This window comes from Takifugu flavidus, chromosome 7, assembly GCF_003711565.1.
Source record: "Takifugu flavidus isolate HTHZ2018 chromosome 7, ASM371156v2, whole genome shotgun sequence".
NCBI classification, from domain to species: domain Eukaryota; kingdom Metazoa; phylum Chordata; class Actinopteri; order Tetraodontiformes; family Tetraodontidae; genus Takifugu; species Takifugu flavidus.
This window is the reverse complement of record NC_079526.1, coordinates 7,813,679-7,831,674: the sequence shown is the minus strand read 5'-3', so window position 1 is coordinate 7,831,674 and position 17,996 is coordinate 7,813,679. Positions and strand designations below refer to the sequence as shown.

General features: G+C 48.9%; 2 protein-coding genes across 3 annotated transcripts; both read left to right on the top strand.

The window, feature by feature from the left end:
• The first annotated feature begins 811 nt into the window (after positions 1–811).
• cdc34a (cell division cycle 34 homolog (S. cerevisiae) a) lies at positions 812–9,909 on the top strand. Its single transcript, XM_057038933.1, has 5 exons — positions 812–1,203; positions 5,823–5,909; positions 6,016–6,113; positions 6,638–6,772; positions 6,896–9,909. The coding sequence occupies exons 1-5, from the start codon at positions 1,021–1,023 to the stop codon at positions 7,119–7,121; spliced, it is 729 nt and encodes a 242-aa protein (XP_056894913.1). The 5' UTR covers positions 812–1,020; the 3' UTR covers positions 7,122–9,909.
• Positions 9,910–12,065: 2,156 nt separating this feature from the next.
• On the top strand, positions 12,066–16,983 carry LOC130529013 (C2 calcium-dependent domain-containing protein 4C). 2 transcript variants are annotated; one of them, XM_057038900.1, is made up of 2 exons: positions 12,066–12,551; positions 13,283–16,983. In XM_057038900.1, exon 2 carries the CDS (start codon positions 13,339–13,341, stop codon positions 14,596–14,598), a length of 1,260 nt encoding a protein of 419 aa, XP_056894880.1. In that variant the 5' UTR covers positions 12,066–12,551; positions 13,283–13,338; the 3' UTR covers positions 14,599–16,983. The 2 variants fall into 2 exon arrangements, with proteins under 2 accessions (XP_056894880.1, XP_056894879.1); XM_057038899.1 differs by lacking the exon at positions 12,066–12,551 and adding an exon at positions 12,923–13,174.
• The last annotated feature ends 1,013 nt before the right edge of the window (positions 16,984–17,996 follow it).

Sequence of the window (17,996 nt, the reverse complement as noted above, 5' to 3'; positions counted from 1 at the left end):
TGTGTTCTTGATTTACTGTAATTGTGTAAAAAACGTTATAACTGAGTTCAAATTCTATTAACGTTAATTGTCCAGTTAACCCATTTCATTTGGCGTCTGTCCAAAGAACTTCAATTCCCAGAAAGCTTTGAGTGACAGAACTCGAGACCTCTAGTGCCTGGATAGTTGAGTAAAGTTAAAATGAACAGATGGGCTATTTACGCGTTACTGTCCCGTGTTAAGACATATTTATTGACATTTCGATGCTACTCAGCCGTTCTCAGCTCCAACGCTGCGGACACGCTGGCTGTCAGAGAGCCAAGGCGCTAGCTTTAGTTAGCATCATCGCGACGCGAAGCAAAAGCGAATCCGAATCCGATGCATGCTTTCAAAATAAACCTGTAGTCGCGAAATAAATTCTGAAAGCTAATCTATCTGCCTCTCTCAGTCGATTATAGGATGAAATTTTAGTTTACTTTCGCACGTGTCTTAATTTATCATATTCTTACGGAATCTCCCAAACTTGGTGTTTGAAAGTTTGGTGTTTCCTTCATAAATTAAAACAGCGAACCTCAATAACTCCTTTAGAGTTATTCAAATACAATGCGAATGTTAAGCATATTACATACCATGATGTCTACTAAAAGTTGCTGCTCAAGACGACCTATGACCGTGACGTGACAACTTAAAAAAAGCCTTGTTTGAAAGGCAAGTACAACCAAGTTGAACGTGATCCCGACTCTTATTTTGAAAGGCTGACGGCGCGGGTGAAAACGTGTGGCTGACGACGGCAGCTCTAACGGGTCGATAATAACAGGAGCTCTCCGGGGTTGTTCGCAACAACAGAGGAAGCCGCAGCCGCTCTGACCAAATAAAGCCCCATTCGCGATTTTCATATCCTGTTTCGGAACCGTTTAAAAAGGAAACCAGCGTTCGCGTCCCCCAGTGCGCCACGGTTCCGTTCTCCGGATAGCCCTAACCTTAATTCCTTGCTCGCAGCTGTGGTGGGTTGCTGATATATTTGCCTCTTCGTTGTGGAATATGGCTCAACATGGACATCACGTAGCCAGTTCCCAAAAAGCACTCATGTTGGAGATGAAAAGTCTCCAAGACGAGCCGGTCGAAGGGTTCAAAATAACTTTGGTGGACGAGTCGGACATGTACAACTGGGAAGTAGCAATTTTCGGACCCCCGAACACACACTACGAGGGTGGTTATTTTAAGGTGAGTAGCTAATGTTAGCTAGCACTCGATCTTTTGTTCCTTGGTCGGTGCATTTAGCCCAAATTTGTGGAGTTATCTACGCCCCGCAAAGTTCGGGGGAGGTGATGTCTTCGTCTGGATAGGTTCGTGTGGATGTGACCAACGTTGGTCGAGATCCGCACAACTTTTTGGGAAGAAATTAGCCGTGCGACGTGTATGTGAGTTGATTAGCTGCGGGTCTTCATCTGGGTCGTTTTCACGGCGAACTTCGAAATGAATCTACTTGCTAAACACGAATCTGTGCGTGTTGGCACAAGTTCTTAAGCTCTAGCCGCGATCCTGGTTTATTCTGGATTATGGACCGGGTTAATATGTGTTGATATGAATTCGTAATACGCATTCAAAGCCAGTTCCAGCAGTTTCCCATCACAAAGCTCCTGTTTTCACATCGTTGCTTAATCACTTTGATTGTCTGTGACTCTGCTTTCAAACATGAACTATTCTGTGTTTACTCCTAAAGGGTTAAATTAGTGCTTAGCTTCACCTAATTTGTCTTTTAGGTTGATGGTAATCTGGTCATACACACAGCTACAACTTCCTTAAACCAAAACCTCCCTAAAACAAAGAAAATATCATTTCTTCACCTTTTTTAAATCAGTTGGACTGCTGGGGACGTTTGAGTCCTCAGGGCCGTTTTGGAGGCTTCAAAGGTAAACACAGCTCCAGCCAAGTCCAATAGCGATGGAATAAATAGCACTGCTTCTTCAAATGTTAAAAAAAAAAAAAACCTTGGAAAAGTGGCTCCATTCACCTCTGTTTGGACTTGGCCGAGCCTCTGTTTGTCTCTGAAACCCAGAAAGGGATTTGTGGACTCAAACATCCCCCATAGAACGGCGTAATTTGCATTAATGGAATCACAGTTGCCCTAAAGAGACTGGCTGGTCCTGGTTGAAGGTTGTCAGCGATCTTTGTGATTATTGACTGTTGTAAGCTGGCCGGGCGGGTTTCCAACTGGTAACATGTCGTTCGTACATTGTTAAGTGACATGTTTCATGTGCTTCAAAGGCTCTGGTGCTGCGGGTGTGTTTGTGGATGTGTGATTGAAAAATACATGATTTGGTTGTGCTGGTATGTTTTCATTTGACCAGAGAGAGCTTTCCCTCTGTTATTGTCATGGTTACCAGGCGACGGCGAGAAGAAACACCCCTGGCACAAACTACTGTCACCTCCGGTTCAGCATGTCAAACGTCGCTCCGTCTCCCAAAGTTTTGTTGGTTTTAAAAAAACCACAACGGGCGGAATTCAAAAGAGCTCTTCCAGTTTTTCAGAAACCTCCCCCAGGTCGCCCCGGGTCGTTTCCAGGTAAATGATGGGCGCTGGCGGGGCTGCTGTAGACGTGGGTCGGTGTCTGTGTGGGCGCTGCTGCTGTGCGCCGGATTCCTTTGTCGGGACTGGAATGCACAGCCGGCCTGCGAAATGCTCCGCATGGAAGTGACTCATTGTTCTGTGTTGGGTTTTCCATCCAACCTGTTTGCCGTATCACCAGGTTACTCAAACACCAGAGAGCTGCAGGGTTTCTCAGCGGACAAAAGGTGGGCGGGTCGGCCGCGATGACAGGTGAAACCTGCCTGAATCCGAATGGGCGTGATGCTGTTATGAATGCATGTGGATACAAGCGCGCGGGGAAATGAGCCTGGAAGTCTCTTCTCTCCTCCCAGGAAGTGCAGCTTTGCTTCCAAACGATGAGAGAAGCCTTTCCAGCGTTGTCATGTGTGGTGTCCCTCCTAGTCTAGCCTGGAGGTCAGAGGTCAGAGGTGACCCTCTGCTACGTCTGACAGTCAGGATGTGCTCTCATCATAGAGCCGCTTCACTGTCTCTGAGCTTGAGAATATAGTGGTGCAACATCTGCTTTTCCTGAGGCATTTACTGGTGAAAGCACTTTTTATCTTTGTGGAGGAGCCACATTTAGTCCCCATGTGACTCCTTTCAAGCAAATAAAGCCTCGTGTCTGTTCGTTACTGTGATTCACCGACTTTAAATCTACACTATTTACACGCCTACGGACTAAACTGGAAAGTCTCAATCACCCAAAAATGCTAATAAAGCTCAACAGAGCGGCGCAGAAGTCGGCGCACGTTAGCAACATCTGCACTCGTCGGATGTGTTGGTCACCTCCGGCGTCTGGCTACGACCACAACATCCGACACACGATTCAGATGGTGGGGGGTGGGGGGGGGACTGTGCACCAACAAAATGGAGGCCTGTGGTTGAAGTCAACATGTGGATGCTGTTCATATCTGTTCATATAAACCTGGTATGAAGAGAACAGAGTTATTTTCTCTTAAATGCATCCAAAGTCCGTCAGATTTGTCCCTGTTGGGGATTACTTAATGTCTTTTTTATTTATTGGCCTTTTTTTCTCCAGAGAACACATTTGGTAGCGTCCAAATGCACCGGTTCTGTTGGACAGCTGTGCTTGTTTTGTAAAATCTCCTCCTTGAGAGTGTTTGTGCACATTTGTTATCAGCAGAAGGCGAAGCGTGGGCCGGTCCGAGCCTCCAGAGTCGTGTTCCTGCTCCGCTTGGGTCGTGGAGACACCAGAGAGAAGGGGGACACAGAGGTTGATGAGGAACAGGCCGGGGCGGTTCTAATCGCAGTGGTTCTTTTGAAAGGAGAGCTTGTTGTTAATGGAGGGAAGCGGGAGGCCCCGGCAGACGGTCAGAACCGGCCCCTGAAGGCAGCGCCTGCTGCACGGCCATGTGTGCTTTTCTCTGCCTCAACTGGCAGCCGATGTGGGAACCGGAGCTCCGATCCAGTTCAGTGGAAACTTGGTAACAGACTGAACCAGGGTAGAACCTTTAATTTGCTCTCTGTTGGTAATACTCGCACGGTTCCATGTTCAACAGTGTTGGGCCACTGTAATCCCCTCCGCCTCAGCTTTTCCTTCCTTCCCTGAGCTGACTTTAATGAGGCGGGGGGCTGCTGGGCATCGCCAAGAGGAGGAGGGGGCGTGCACAGGCGGAACAGAACGACCCGTCCTGTTCAGGGTCTCTGCTTTGACCCACTTGCATTTGTCCTGCTGTCATCAGCGGCACTGGATTTTTACTCCGTCGTGCTGGGTTGGACGTTGCCCGTACAGCGCGTCAATAACTTTAAATAGCTGGTCAGGGTCGATCACCTTTTGACCGCACATGCTGTTAATTCTGCGCACGATCCAATTAGGAGAGACGACAAGCTACGAGGCAGCGGCAGCCTGTTGCTGTTGCTGTTGCTGTTGCTGTTGCTGTTGCTGTTGCTGTTGCTGTTGCTGTTGCTGTTGCACAATGATTACGGCTCGAGCAGTTCCAAAACCTCCCAGTGATGTGTGTTGTGAAATATTACCCTCTCGGTTCTATTCAAACATCAGCTCCTCCCTGCTGTATCGAGCGCGTCGTACTTTTACTGAGCTACATAATGACACACTGTTGTTATAAAATGGGGTCTTGGCACAAACGTCTCTGGCCATAATGTGTTCATTTGGCAGCAGTGCTCTCTGGGAGCTGATGCGATGGAATCAGATTTGCCACGCGAGGCTAATTAATCAGATTATGTAGTGTGATATCTTCACCCTGTCAGGGAGGTTCGGGGTTATCCTGACTGGGGGAGGATGGTTCTCCAAAATGAGCCCTGACAGAGTTCTGCAGAGGGCTACAGCCCTGTCTCCACTCCTGGGTCTGAGCTGAAGCCTTGGCCACAGTCATAATCCAGCAGACAGATGTGGTCCCGAAGCCTCCATTCTGTGGAGGACGGGGCCTCGGTCTCTGTTGCAGCTTCCTTCCAGTCCCGCCTGGCTGCCTGTTGGTGTTTTGTACTGTTGCTGGCCTGAACTGAGTTCTAACGGGGAGCCAGGTTTCTGGGTCAGTCCCACCCTACAAATGTCAGTCTCCTGAGGGTCTCCTATCAAATGAGAAGAATGCACGTTGTTGCTTGCTTTAAGATTTAAATTCAGGCTGGAATTACAGACACGTGTGCCACATGTTGAAGTGTGTTCCTCTGTAGGTGGAGTTTTTGTTGATTCAGCCATGTTTTCCAGAATGCTGCTAAGCTAACTGTTAGCAGTAATGTAATATTGAGCACAGGCTCCTTCATGCCATGTGACCCCCCCCCCCCCCCCCCCCCCCCTCTTCTCCTCCCACTTATGCTCCCTGTTCCCATGCAGCTGCCACCTCCCCCCACCCCCTCTCATCGGTTTACTGTGGCGAGGACCAGCTGACCATGTCAAATCAGCAAGTGTGTGTCAGTGTGTGTAACAGGGATGGAACAGAAGGCCCCTTGCTGTGAATGACGTACATGTGTGTAATCGGTGTCTCCCCAAAACCCCCCAAAACCCCCCTATCTGATCACGTGCCCTGAAATCAGAGGGGGGGGGGTCCTCTATACATACGATTCATACAGCACATGTGTGAGGATAAAACCTCACACTGTCTTTATATTACCACCCCACCCCCTCCATCCATGCTCTCAGCAGCTGAATTCACTGTTTCTTCACACACACACACACACCACACACACACACACACACACACACACACCACACACACACACACTGTTATTGCTACTGTTGTTGTTCTTACCAGGTTTCATTTTTGACCCATTTGCAGGCTCGGATCAAGTTCCCCGTTGACTACCCGTACTCCCCGCCAGCGTTCCGTTTCCTCACTAAGATGTGGCACCCCAACATTTATGAGGTAGAACACACACACACACACAACACACACACATGCAGCCCTCCACTGTGTTAATTCTCCAGAGCGTGATGTGATTCCAGTTGAAACCCTGACCTGTTCTCCCCAGAATGGAGATGTTTGCATCTCAATCCTCCACCCACCAGTAGACGACCCACAAAGTGGGGAGTTGCCTTCAGAGAGGTGGAACCCCACACAGAACGTCAGGTACTTGAGCTCACTTCACTCTTTTAGAAGTCGACAAATTCTGACTACCGATAAAGCAACCTGGCAACCAGCTGGGCCTGAATAACCTCGAGGGTTTTCAATTTCCCGCATTTAAACAGCAGAAAAGGTCTCGTCCGCACTGTCAGAAACAGATGGCGTGACATTTTCAGGCGGATTATCCAATCCACTGTAACTCATTGTAATCTAGAGGAGACAGTCGGCGGTGGTCACATCTCCGTGTGCCCCCTGGTCTCACGGCTTGTCTCCTCTTCCTGCGAGGGCCATGTGATAGCGTCTTCAATCCCGAGAGGAGACGCCGTGGCTGGAGTATCCATTTTCACCTGTCCACATTACACCTTTTTTTGTCTCAGACATGAATAAAGAACCGCCTCATGTTCACTTCCTGCCCCAGTCTTCGACTCGCTGGCACTCTTGTACCTTGATGCCTGTAATCTTATCTCCTCTTCATTTCTGCCTGCCTCCCATGTTTTAATGTCTCTCCCCTGTAAACATGTCTCTTGTAGGACCATCCTTCTGAGCGTGATCTCTCTGCTGAACGAGCCAAACACCTTCTCCCCAGCCAACGTTGACGCCTCTGTCATGTACCGCAAGTGGAGAGACAGCAAGGGCAAGGACAGAGAATACATAGAGATCATCAGGTACGAAGAGAGAAGCCCACAAATATCTACTTTTCACACCGGGTGTTCCGGGTACACAGAGTTCTAGCACCGATTCTCCATGTTCTTATTCAGACGCGCTTCTTCTCTTCACGCTCTCCACAGGAAACAGGTGCTGGCTACCAAAGCTGACGCGGATCGGGACGGCGTCAAAGTGCCCATCACGTTAGACGAGTACTGTGTCCGCACCCAAGTCCCACCCACAGACGATGGCTCCAACCTCCTGTACGACGACTATTATGATGACGAGGAGCTGGACGACGACGACGATGAAGACGATAATGAGGACTGTTGCTATGACGAGGACGACTCGGGCACGGAGGACTCCTGACCGCGTCTGCAAGTGACCTCCTCGCCTCACTCGCAAAGGACTGAACTTCTAATCACCATCCATCTAACTCCTGACTCCCTCTAGACCCTATCAGCATTGTCATCATCTTCACCCAGCACAGACCCCGCCCCCTCTCTTCATCCAGCAAAGACCCCGCCCCTTCTCTTCACCCAGCACAGACCCCGCCCCCTGCGCTTCACCCAGCACAGACCCCGCCCCCTTTCTTCATGCAGCAAAGACCCCGCCCCTTCTCTTTACTCAGCAAAGATCCCGCCCCTGCTCTTCACCCAGCACAGACCCCGCCCCCTCTCTTCACCCAGCACAGACCCTGCTCTTCACCCAGCACAGACTCCGCCCCCTGCTCTTCACCCAGCACAGACCCCGCCCCCTCTCTTCACCCAGCACAGACCCCGCCCCCTCTCTTAATCCAGCAAAGACCCCGCCCGTTCTCTTCACCCAGCACAGACCCCGCCCCCTCTTCACCCAGCACAGACCCCGCCCCCTTTCTTCATGCAGCAAAGACCCCGCCCCCTCTCTTCACCCAGCACAGACCCCGCCCCCTTCTTCATGCAGCAAAGCCCCCGCCCCCTCTCTTCACCCAGCAAAGACCCCGCCCCTTCTCTTCACCCAGCACAGACCCCGCCCCCTTTCTTCATGCAGCAAAGACCCCGCCCCCTCTCTTCACCCAGCACAGACCCCGCCCCCTTTCTTCATGCAGCAAAGACCCCGCCCCTTCTCTTTACTCAGCAAAGATCTCGCCCCTGCTCTTCACCCAGCACAGACCCCGCCCCCTTTCTTCATGCAGCAAAGACCCCGCCCCTTCTCTTTACTCAGCAAAGATCTCACCCCTGCTCTTCACCCAGCACAGACTCCGCCCCCTTCTCTTTATCCCGCACAGACCCCGCCCCTTCACTTTAGCCACCACAGGCTCCACCCCCACTGTCCACCTGCTGTTACAGGTCCGGTCTGACCCAAGAGAGCCACAGATTTTGTTTTCTTTAGGGTTTTTTTAGGTTTTCATCTGCGTGCAGGTTACACATGTCACATTCACAGCAGCCATGGGCCAACTGAGGACCCCCCTCCCCCCCCTCCGGTAAAACAAGCCTGTCTGGTCAGATATCAAACTATAACTTTGGTGTTCATTACTGGACGGAATGAACACATCAGAAAAGCAACAAATCCCATAATTTATGTGTGTCTAAAAAAAACAAAAAAACTCAAGCATTTCCATGTCAACAACCTCTGGCTCAGTAGACCCTTTGCAGCTCTGCCACGTTTCACATCTGACCTTTCTGAGGCGGGGGCTCACGGCTCACCGAAAGGGAGGTAATTGATTTCAAAAAGCCGATCACTTCTTTGTGCCTTCCCTCACCCCGATTCCACACGCGTGAGTGACTTGTTCGATACGCCCGACGTGCGTAACCAGCCAGAGGCGGTGATTCTCCCCGAGCAGATCTACTTCTCACACGAAGTCCCCCCCCCCCCCCACATCCCCCCCGATCTTTCTAGGTCAAGTCAGGAAAGGTAAAGTCAGACTCAAGAAAGGAATGTAGATCAGAATTCCACAGGATTTATTAGACAAGCATGTGCTACTACTGGCCTTTGAGAGCTAACGGAACCTGCTGCTTTTCCCCAGATCCAACGTACTGTATTCACCAACAACCTATGCAGTCAGTGCCTGAACCAACCTAGAAAAGGGCACTTTCCGAGACGGGACTGAAGCGGCGCTGCAGCTCGAGTCGCACACCTGTGGGTGCCTTTGGGCTGACTGTGACTGTGGTTTAAGACGAGCATGTGTTGTTTTATTGGCCCTGTTTCCTGTTTAGAGACAGATTTGAGCCCCAGAATGGAGGACAACCAAACCCGGATGCATTTTAATCTCTGTCGATGCTGCCCTCTAGCGGTGGTTCCGTACTCCCTCTCTTTAGATGACTGACTGGACCACAACAGTTCTGACCTGAATGAGTGACCACTGTTCTCTCTGAGGAGACAAAGCAGCAGTGTGAGGAATTCAGGAGTAAAGGAACCTGATAAAGAGCTTAACTAATAGCCTTTTTAAAAATAAAAATAAAAAAAAATCCATTTTTACTGTGAAGAACCGCAGCTATATGTCACTGCAGGCTGCACACTCGAAATCCATTATGATCACCCGGCAGTGGTTCCAGTGATGGCCTCACCGGAACCACAGGTCCTGTGTGTGTGGTGAGTGTGGTGTGTGTGTGTGTGTGCGCGGACACTGACTGGTTCATGTCGGACTCGTGTTGCAGAAGAGAACTGGGGTTGGGGTGACCTTTTGAGCATGAAGGGGGAAATGTGTAGCATGCTTTAATGACTATATGGGGTCAGGTCTGCTCTCGGGGTTTCTTCAAGCCCTCTGCTTGATTTTAAGTGGTATTATGAACGAGCGGAGGGCTGGTTTTCTGTGGGGTGGGGGCTGCCTTTCCAGGTTTGATGTAATCTTTCATTTCTGAAATGTGTCGTGACATGTTCATATTAAGTGCTTTGACTATGGACGCGACTGATCTGAGATGGTTTATGGAAAAAGGCCTCTTAGTGCAGGGTTCAGGACGTCGGACATCCTTTTAGTTTTTAGTGTGAATGAGTTTTAATTTTTGTCAAACCACTGTTGTCTGTTGGCTTCAAAGGACTGTTTACAATCTCTACAATGATTATGCACACGTGGACATTTGACGATCACTTGACGTGTTTTTTTTTCCTTGTTTATATTCTTTTTTTTTCTTATGGTTTGTAAATCTATTTAAAATCTGAAATAAAGATCTTTATTAGACATTGTGTTTTATTGAAGCTGGGAAAATAGCTGGTTTCTGGGAAGTGGGAATTCAGGAAATAATATGTTGAATGAGGGAAGATAGACATGAGTTTCATCGTTTAGGAGACCGGTGCTGTTTATTTAGGATTCAAGCCAACAATTGATACACGAAATGTATTTTTAAAATTTAAATGAACAAAATCAACTACAGCCAAAAGGGAAGACTGGGAAACATTTCAGTCTCTTTGATGAGAATTGTAATAATTGTCACTTTAAACCTGGGAAGAAAAACAAACCCTCCAAGTTTTTAAAAGCATAAAATCACCAAGGATGCCAGCTGCCCTGGCAGCCACTATAGTTCACCAGACTCTTCTTGTACGTTCTTGATTTATCTTTTATTAAGCCAGGTTGTGTCACGTTTTTCCTGCAGGGGGCAGCAGCAGCCTGGAGCTGCTGGTCCGAGGCTTTAAACCAGCCTCGTGACTTGATTTCAAACCTTTTCCATCTATTCAAGTTTGTGTTACTTTTAATTTTTCCGTCTGTTCTGATTCGGGTTTGTCTTTAGACTCTTATACGCCTAAAATCTCTGCTGACGCTTCTTTTTATGGGCTGACTTTGTCGATGAATTACAAGGTTAATGATCTCCACTTTATCATTTCCTCTTGGCCCACCTGTGGCTGCTCGCGGCATTTTAGAATGAAAGTCATCAATCTGTGAAACGGCACCAGAATGTAGATCAATACACCTTCCGTGCGTCTAAGAGCAGCTCAGATTCCCCTGAGCTCCAACCTAGAGTCTCTTCAGATAAAAGCTTTGATAGAAGTCTCCTTCACCGCACCTCCTCTTTCCTTCGCTGCACCTCCCTTTATCCTTCCCTTCACCCTGTCATCTGCCCCTGCACCTCCTCTATCCATCACTGCGCTTTTGCAGCTCTTCTACCTACAAGGCCACACTTCATTCTCCTTCTTGTCCTTCCAGGAAGTCAACAGGACATCAGCAGGGAGCGTAGTGTGTGTGTGTGTGTGTGTGTGTGTGTGTGTGTGTGTGTGTGTTGTGTGTGTGTGTGTGTGGTCAAAGTGGTCAAAACACTCTGGCCTGGCGCCCCACAACCACCTCCCCACCCCCCTCATATCGGTCCATCCTTCTGTCCCGAGCCAGGCGGCTCCCAGCCGGAGCAGATTTATTTTGGCATCATGATGTGTCTAATTTTTTTTAGGGTTTGTAACAGCTTCTTAGTCCGAGAGACGAGGTCCGAGTCTCTAATGGGAGGAGACCAGACGCGTTAACCTTTCCTCCGGCTGCAGTCCGCCCTTGTCTGCAGATCGCTGCGAACCGATCTCATTAAAGGATTCTGTTCGGAGTGAAGTGACATTCAAGCGCCCCTCTGCAGACACTCTTGATGTCCACATTGATCAGCTTTGATTTCCTGTAGTTCTACATCCACACGCCTGCGCTCACGCTGCCCAACTTAAGTGCACAAATTGTGTGAAACTGTGCAAAGTGCTTGCGCGCAGCAACCTGCGGGTTTGATGACGTCAAGACTGCGGTGACCCAGGAGGAGGACCCGGGAGAGAAGATGCTTTTGTCTCCAGTTGAAATAGCTGACGTGGTTTTCATGCCAGGTGGGGGCGGGCCCGATGTGACACCTGAGCTTACTCACAGATCTGTGCAGGCTGTTTTTCAGGTCTGTCCTGGGTGGGTCTGGATTTCTGTGGTTCTGTGTTCGCGCGCTGTGGAGGTGCACATAAAACGGAAATGCCCGCAAACATGTCCAAGATTATAAATGAACACTTTGATCTCTTTGTGCGCTACGAATAAATGTTTCATGTGCGGAAACACTAACAAAAACACTTCATTGCTGTTATTTAAGCTATGACAGGTTCTGCCTTCACGATAATCTCTGTTTATTTTACTCCGTTAACATTGGCAGGCACCATTTTTTAATGCGGGTGTTTCCTTGTTGCTTGTGTTCCCGCTTGTCCGGTGCAGCACCTGGAACCTGCGGCTCTCCTCCTCCTCTCAAGTCCAGGCCGTGCGGTGGCTGAGCTCTGCGCTCTCCGCCCGCCACAGAAACAAAGGGAGCTGCCTAATTGAAGTGCTTTCTCTCCCGCAGATCAATGAAACCAGCGAGGCCCAGTTTCCCATTTTAGACAGAAATGTGGGCTTATTTGTTGCCATAGTAAAGTTTCCAGGGAAACCGATCGGTCCGGTTTAAACCCAAAGACAGACAGGAGGGGGGAATAAAAGCTAAGGATAAAACGCGGGTTCCTGGGCAATAAATGCATATATTAAATCCTCCTGATCAGAGTGAGGATGTTGATAAGGACGCATTAATTCCCAATCTTTGGGAAAACGACAGAACAGGCTTCCTGCAGCGGCAGCTTGTTTATTAATGTTCAACCCACCTGTGAGGCTTCCTCCGCATGTGATACACATCCAGCTCCGGTTCTTCGAGATCCTGCTGAGCAGCCCGGGTTCGATCTCATTGGTCGGCCGCCGCCTGTTGCCGTCTATAAAAGCGCACGACGGGCGCTCCGGAGCGCAGAAGGTCTGGGAGCGCACGGAGGACACCTGTTACCGACATCCTGGACTACTCCTGCGCCGCCGTACGGACAGCATCCCTGCATCTGTGCGGCCAGAGGCACCGACGCGCCAGTGAGGTCTGTTCTGCACCTGTTGAATGGAAAATCCGCGCGTAACTTTTTATAGCGGCAGATCTTTGACTTTATATGAATTAAAGTATTGGAGGGGGGGAGGGGGGTAGTCGAGATCTAATCTGAAAGTATGTTTTTAGATGAATAGAAGGCTAGAAGCAGAATATTCTTGCAGGTCAAAACGCATCTATACGGATTTACGCACATAATATGCCTCTGTGTCGATCCTAGAGAAATGAAATTAAAAAATAATGTTTCAGTGAGAGTGAGGGTACTCCTTATTAAGGCATTTGGTCGTGTCATTTGAAATCACTCGTCGTGTTTTTTTTTTGTTTTACATTTTATTTTTACGTGGGAAAACTGCAGCGCAGATGGAGCTGTTTTAGTTTAGCTTCTGTGACCGTTCAAGTTGGTCGCCTCACACGGATTTACAGCCTTTTCCAGTTTGAGATCGCCGTGTTCGTGATTTTAAACCATTTCCCAGCACACTGAAATCTTGTGTTCTACAAACACACAGGTTTGAATGTTGACTTGAGGGTGAACCTCCGGACTGCAGATGTGCTTTCAAGCGGTTTGTTCTCCGACAACCAGCTCAGCTCATTTCTTGCCATCTGTGTCGTCACCACTAGGTGCTGATAGATCTCACACGGTGGACCTGTTTTATCAGAGACTCCGATTTTCTTCATTTCTGGTTCCTCTTCTCATTGTTCCCTCCTCCCACCTGTTGTTAATTCCAGATACTCCTGACTGCATCCACTCTGCCCACCCACACATCCCACATTCTGGTGGGAACATGTGGGTCCTGGAGAAGATCCGCGGGTCGGTGGAGACCAGTGTGCTGCGGCAGGGGGAAAATTCTGGGGACAGGAAAGGCGTCACGCCACCTTACAGCAACGTGCTCACCCCCGACAAGATCCCAGACTTCTTCATTCCCCCGAAGCTGGTCAGCAGTCCGCCTGAACCCGAGATTCCCGCTGTGAAGCCCAGAGAAGTCCCGGAACCCTCGACTTCAGAGCAAACCATCAGCGTTGGGAGGAAGATCAGCAGTCCGAAGAGCCCAGGCCTGGTAGCCAAGCTCGCAGGAGACACCAAGAACCTGCTGAAGGCAGCGAACCGTCATATCATACAGATCGAGAGCGCCGACGATGTGGTGCCCGGAGACACCAACGCGGACCCGCAGTCGCAGACCGCAATGTCGTTGCCTTACGTCCCCAAGACTCACACTCCCTACGGGTTTGCCACGCTGAAGGAAAGCCCCCACACTCGCCGCAAAGAATCGCTGTTCCACTGCGAACACACCAGTCCCATCACCTCCCCAAACGTTCAGAGGAAGGGGAGAAGCGAAGGGGGCACCCACCTGAATCCAGCCGACTACAGCGCGCCTCACATGAACCCCTACAGATATTTCAGCGGCGGCGAGAGCGACACCTGCTCCTCGGCCGAGTCCTCTCCCTTCAGCTCCCCTCTCCTCTCGAGGTCCGCCTCCCTCCTCAAGATCTTCACCCATGAGACGCAAGCCAAAGTGGTTAAAGCCAAGAGGTCGTTCGCCCGCCACAGCTCCCTCTCCACCGATGAGTGCAGCTCGGCCGAGCCCAGTCCCAACATCCAGCGGAGACTCCATGTGCCTCCTTTCCACGGCGGTGGCGCCAGCGGCTCTTCCAACCACGGGCTCCAGCGAGAGCACACCATCAGCCTGCACAAGGGCGGGTCTGTGAGAATCAGCGTCAACTACGACTCTGGAACCTCCCGCCTGCTCATCCGCGTCCTGGCCGCCGAGAGCCTCTACGACAAACACTTCGACATCAAGAGCATCAACTGCTGCGTGTCGGTCTACCTGAACCCAGGAAAGCTGCAGAAGCAACGGAGCAACATCATCAAGAACAGCCGCAACCCCGTGTTCAACGAGGACTTCTTCTTCGACACTATCAGCCCGGTACAGGTGAAGAACCTGTCAGTGAAGTTCAAGGTGGTGAACAAGGGCACCAGCCTCAAGAGGGACACGCTGCTGGGAGAGCGAGAGATGCCGCTAACGAAGCTGCTATCGGGGCTCTAAAGCCCCAAGACCCCGGAGTCAAAGGGCGAGAAAGGATACAGCCTGAAGAGAGAAGATGGGACTGGTGTCTCCTTTTCCAGTTAAGTAAAAAAGTGAACTTTATGATGGGAGCAGAGACAAAGATAAAGATTTGGGTCCTAGCTGGAGTTCAATCGCTCACAGTATTAAATTCTCATTAAAACCATTCTGGCTTCCACAGCAACAGATTAGCATAACAGATGAAAGGATTTTTTTTTGTTGACCTATCTCCTTGGCAACTCTAGCTAGTTCAAGGGTTGAGGACACCTGCGCGTCCACCCGTTCCACCGTCCTCGCCTGCGCTGTGTTTGCCCTGCACGACGTGGTTTTATTATTGTAATACGACTTAAACACACAGATGGCCAGATGTGGTGCCACAACGTCTACACGGCGACGCTGAACAGATGGTTTTCGCTCATCCCGGCGAGCTTTGAAGTGGCAGCACATCCTGATGTGCAAATGAACCTTTGATCCCGGCTACTGTGACCCTCCTGCTATGGGCAGGGCGAGGGACAAACAAAGCAGACACAATGGGCACATTTACATCGACATGGAAAAGCAATTCTGTTCTGATTATTAATGCATGTTGGACTATGATTGTATAATTCGACTGTCCGTGCGGTGGAGGTTTTGACCGAGACCTCGGTGATGTAGCTCAACTGAAACCTATCCAGATGCATTCTCCAACCTCTTCAGGTGTATCGGTCCAATCTTTGCTAATTTTCCTGGATCACTTCGCAGTCTTAAAGCATTTGTTGGAGACATGAAAGCCGCTATTTCAGCATGAAGCAAACATATAGTCGCCGCCTCATTGTATTTAAATATATTGAACTTAATTACTGACTGCAGTGTAGTACAAATGACTAAAGGGGGCAGTATTTCACTCACTCCGCAGCAATCGTGTCTTTCACCACTTGTGGACGTTGGAAGGTTAGCATCAAAGTATCGGCTTCAGGGCGCTGCGTTGCTCCTTGTCCCCACAGATGTCCCCAAACAGATGTTTGAGACGATGATGACAGTCATATAGAGTCAGTTTCCATGGCAACTAGGGGCTGTAACTTAAGATTTGAAATCCACAGCGGCGGTCACTGTAGCTCATCATCAACTCTCAACCTGTTGGCTTCACAATGAAGAAGAAGAGACCTACACAACTACAAATTAAACAAATGATTGTCAATTTATCATCGTTAACAGTCACAAATGAATAAAACTGAAGATGGTTGACACCTCGTCTCTGGGCAACCTCGTGCAACCCATCAACCCGAGTGTGTGTGTTAGGAAGCCCAGAGCAGGTGCGGACCATTCAACACACCTTCAAAGCACCTCCTTTGAACTTACGGGCATATGAAAGATCTTCTTGACGTCCACGCTGCCTTTCACTCCTCCCCCAAATTTTCCCTCGGAGAGACAGAGCTCTCGCTCGCTCACACACCTCTGTTGACTGTCGTATATTTATGCAACCGCGGTCTCAGTGGTGGACAGTACGTTTGTGTGCATGTTGATTTATAAGAGCACTGGTTCACTGTTGCATGACACCAGTGTGTCACTGACACAGGTGTTCACATGACCTGCTCCAAATCTGATTAAAACCCCAAAGCCTTACTAAGTGAGTGTGTGTGTGTGTGTGAGTGTGTGTGAGTGAGAGAGAAAGTGTGTTGTGCATGACATTTTATCAAAATCTTGTACGTACCAAAAGTGATTGTGAGTATTTTGTGACATGCTTGAGGAGGGACCTTCTGACAACGTTCTGTGCTTCTGATTTCCACGCGTGTCGCTGACTTATGGACCAGCTGTAATGAAGCCTGGGAGGCAGCAACGGACACACACACACACACACACACGCCTGACATGTGGTATTTGAAGGCAGCACCATCCGTGCCGACAGAGCTCCAGGACTGATGCAAACCGTTGCTGCTTCAGAAGATTAGCCAGTGGGATGTTTGTAGCTCCATTATGGATATTCTCTGTACTGACTAAAGCTGGTTTGTTTGTGGCTGTGCGATGTGATCTGCTGTAATCCCAGCTGCATACTTTGGTACAAACAGTCGGTGCCTGCTCGTAGAGTTTACTGTGTTTTCTCCTCAGCCTTCCAGGCTCCGGCCGTTACTTGAGCCCGTCGGAGGTTTTCCTCCAGCATGATTTCTCTATCGTCCGTCCTAAATAAGAGTAAATCCTCGTGCAGTGCTCAGTTTCTGTGATTTACGGTGCAGGTTTGCTGTCAACACAAATATTACTCACCATTGCCCAGAAATATGGGCCTTTTTTTAATGGCTGGACTGCTTTGACTGTTTTCATGTAGCTCGTCAATTAACAGAATTGAAATGCAGGGAGAAAGATCAATAAACAATTAGTGGACTTCTGTGGCCACTTCGTGTTCATGTTTGTATTTTTAGAACTACAGAATCAGAGGGGAAATATGGTGCTGCATCTGAGCAGAACGGAATTATTGTTCCTTTCTTTTGTGTCAAGACATCAATGCTATAGATTTTTATGCTTCATTAAGTTTCTCTTATTTGAATTCCTTCCTTAATTGTAGATTTAGTGTAGATGGTATAGATCTGTTTTAACATTTCATTTACAAAATGCAGCCAGTGGGTAAAAAAAAAAAAAATCAGTGTTACAATAATAAATGTTCAGCAACAGCAAAATAAATCAGCAGCTTCTTTGATAAACTAATGCAAAAAATCATCATCCAAGACTCATTTTATTTTACCATTAGCATGTTAGCAATATTCTGATATTAATACTAAGGCTAGTTCCACATCTGAAAAAATACAATGCCATTGGTCAAAATAAGGGTTATCCTGACTCAAAGAGACTACGTAAAACATTTACAGTGTATCTTAAATGTTACAACTATACCAAAAAGCGTACTTATACATAAAGGTGTCAAAAAATACACCAGAAGACAATATAATGCATCAGCCAGCCTCCAATAATGAAATAATTCTGAAGAAATTTCATTCAGGACCAAAGTGATACAACCAGACGTCTGCGCCCGCGTGGTTAATAGCAAGCTTGATTAGCAGTCTGTAACATGCTAGCCTTTATCTGATCCAGGCAAGAATTAGCAGAATGAGCCGTCCCATTATCCAGCCTGCTGTACGGGAAATTGGCTTAATCCATCTCGGCACTCAGACGCTGTTTAATTAGGCAGCCTAACAGGTGAAGAGGCCTGACTGACGGCTTCCCCGATGAGAGCCGGCGACTTGGACAGACGTGACCCCGAGGTCGAGGTCTGTCCGTCATTGGGCCCCTGGTCATGAATTAGCACGAGTGGGACGCAGCTTCTGCTGCTGTGCAGTTCAGTTTGACAGCGAAATACCTTTCAGCCATTGACGTGCGCGCAACTGTTTTCCTTCACGCACTTAAGACGTCTC